The sequence below is a fragment of the Pygoscelis adeliae genome, unplaced genomic scaffold, assembly GCF_000699105.1.
Source record: "Pygoscelis adeliae isolate BGI_AS28 unplaced genomic scaffold, ASM69910v1 Scaffold45, whole genome shotgun sequence".
Lineage (NCBI taxonomy): Eukaryota > Metazoa > Chordata > Aves > Sphenisciformes > Spheniscidae > Pygoscelis > Pygoscelis adeliae.
The window spans coordinates 6276967-6280125 of record NW_008825114.1 but is presented as its reverse complement, the minus strand read 5'-3'; the positions used below and the strand labels follow the sequence as shown (position 1 = coordinate 6280125).

The 3159-nt window shown below is 36.5% G+C and overlaps 1 protein-coding gene across 2 annotated transcripts in view; it reads left to right on the top strand.

Moving 5' to 3' along the window:
* SLC24A2 (solute carrier family 24 (sodium/potassium/calcium exchanger), member 2) overlaps window positions 1–3159 on the top strand; it is a 126308-nt gene that overhangs the window by 59320 nt on the left and 63829 nt on the right. For both annotated transcript variants that reach the window (XM_009328073.1, XM_009328074.1), the window contains exon 2: window positions 2978–3016. In XM_009328073.1, coding sequence (XP_009326348.1) covers window positions 2978–3016 — 39 coding nt within the window. The remainder of the gene's footprint in view (window positions 1–2977; window positions 3017–3159) is intronic.

The following is a 3159-nucleotide window of genomic DNA, read 5'->3' as shown; positions in this document are numbered from 1 at the left end:
GAGGTATTTAAAAGACGGGTAGATGCGTCGCCTAGGGACATGGTTTAGTGGGCATGGTGGTGTTGGGTTGATGGTTGGACTCAATGATCTTAGCGGTCTCTTCCAACCTTAATGATTCTATGATTCTATGATTCTATGATTCTATGATTCTATGATTCTATGATTCTATGATTCTATGATTCTATGATTCTATGATTCTATGATTCTATGATTCTATGATTCTATGATTCTATGATTCTATGATTCTATGATTCTATGATTCTATGATTCTATGATTCTATGATTCTATGATTCTATGATTCTATGAAAATGCCATCAAATACATGATGCAAACAGCAACACCACAACTGAATTTTTCACTGCCATAGTTTAAAATACTATTTTAAGGTGTTGTTATTGTTAATCCAGGAGATAATCCAGGCATTATAAGTATTTAGTATCACCAAAATATCAAACCATTGTTTACATTCCTGTTTTTAAATCTGTGGAGGCACTTCTGCCTTAAAATTCTATTTATATTCCAGTCTTGAACATTTCTTCTAGGATGTAACTTGACTGGCAAGTTAAGCTCAGAAACAATTGCGTAACTAATCATGTGTGGAAAAAACAATTTAAAAAATCTGTTTCACGGTGTTACATCCCATTCTGTACTGATGAAGAATTAAATTATTTCAAATGTGGTTTTCACTTTTATTTCCTTAACATATATGCAAAATGTATTTTGTTATTGTTTCTGTTTATAACATAATTATCTTCTACAAATTAAATTATATGGTACAAATTATCATCTAGTTGTTTTTATACATTCATGAAGCTTCATCCTATTCCCTTTCAATTAAATGACAGTGTTTTTAGGAATGTCCTCATATTAAGCCTAGAGCATACTCAGTATTTTTGAGGCATGATGAATGTTCTCAACTCCTCTTGGCTGTAAGAAAATTGACATTCTTCAGCCCTTTGTCAGGTAGAACAAGACAAATTACTCAGATTTATCAATTATATACTCTCATGCCTTTCAATATTAAAATTAAGAAACAAATTTCCTATCTTCAAAAGTTCAAAATCCCAAATAATAGTTTTTTAAGCTTTTATTAAAGTTCTAGTTCTGAATAGTCATCCACATCTCACAAACTTTACTTCTGTAACTATATCCTCGGACCTTTAGGACTTGACTGTCCTAAATTGCTTCTTTGGAGACAAGAAGAACTTTTCCTGGCTTGTCCTTTTTGCTTTCTTGGAAATTTTGCTGCAAGATAAATTTTCCCTCCCATGAAGGTCCTTCAAAGTATGCACAAATAAATCATGGATTTGCAAGTGTGTGTGGATTTGTATCTGAAAGAGCATGTGTATGTACTCTATATATATACACACATTATGCAGAAATTTTGTAAGATGCATCCACTGTTTTAATGACATTTTAGAACACAGATTTTGCATTTTATTTTTCTTTCCTTTTCTTTCCACTCTGTTAAAAGTTCTTTCCATGATGGTTGTCTTCAATTGAGGCATAAAACTTTTTTTTTCTAACCATTTCTCACGGGAGAGCAGTCTAAGTTCAGAGGTGACAGGTAGTTCCTTTATCAGAACAAAGATCTCTTCTTTGCCTCATTATCGGTTCTTCAAGTTAGTATTCACAGCTGGGGGGGATACATTTTTGACAAAGAGTTCAGTTCTGGCTATTCTTTTACTTATTATGAAACAGAAAGGATCTGCTGTGTTATCAGTGTTTGCTCATAACTGCTTGCTTTCCACGTAACCTTCAAGGTTAATTCACTGACTGCAAGTGAATAACTGCAAGCAAATAACTGTCCTGCAAGTTAGTGTTGGTGTGTGTCCAAAAACTGGGTTTCACTGCACTGGGTAGATAGTTCCATAGAACAGTTGCAAGGTAATTTGTTTTCTATGTAATGCACTGAACAAGAGCCTTGAGATGAACGAAATTATTTATATGCCAGCTTGTGGGGGACAGATTAGAATGAAATAGGAATGAATGTGAGACAGCCAGAGTTTGCACTGTGTCCTATTTTAAGATGGCTGGAGTTTCATACTTTGTGTATTCTGGTGTTAACTTTCCTTCCTCAGGATAAGCAGAATGACTAGAAAAATAACATGACTTTATCACACAACTTTCAAGATGTCATGGAAACATATTCCATGACAAAAGTTCTAGGTTCCCGTTTAACACAAGTGTAATTCTATTAAAAAGAACAAGCAAAACTTGGGACTACAGATCAGATACAAAATTTTGCATTTGCTTGTTTTCAGTGTAAATTCTGTTCTCCCTCAGAAGTGTCTCCTGGTGATGTGCTCTGCTGCTCTTGTCCTAGGGATAGGACATAGGAATCACAAATCATCTCCAGGATACATCACTTACTTGAAAGCATTAACTGCCTTTAAAATCCATCCAGAGTCTCATTTTCCTTCATGGTAGAGCAGTATGTGCCATGTTGCCCACCCTTAACCAGAGCTGCCAGTTTGGGCAAAATGGCCATTTGCTGGGAGTGGTTAAACTGAAACACCTTTTTTTCATTTTCTTGCCTAGTCCTTTCCTGCAAAATACCAAGGTAATGTTACTCCTTGTTAGGCTTTTCATTGAACAGTTAGTCAGTCCTGAGCTTCTTATCGCTTTTAGTTTTTCAGTCCTCACACATTCAAACTGGTTGGCATACAGGGAGTTTGCCTCCCTGTGTAATTTGTATGAAGTGAAGATTGTGATCTGCAGCACAGCTGCTGTGTGCCAGGCCCTGAAATGACAACAGTTCCTGTCCAAGAAACTGACAAGAATAAAAGACTCCTGCAACATTGCAGTGTGAATTTACTCTGATTTACTTGATCACTAGGATGCTTTAATGTGAGTGGTTCAAAAACCTATCACAACAGCATTTATAGGATCAGACATCTGTGGTGTTTTATTGCCTTTCCATTCTATGCATGCTCCATCTGACACTTCTTTTTGTCCTTTTTCCCATTCATGCAGTCACCTAATGCTGGCGACAAGGATGACCAAACACTGACGGTAGGCAGCAATTAGTATGTGTCTGACCATTTACTTCTCAGGAGGGTGGTGAGACAAGCCTTACTTTGGTTTGGCAGTGTTGTGGTTTAACCTCAGCCAGCAACTGAGCACCACACAGCGCTCGCTCACTCTCCTTCCCCCCA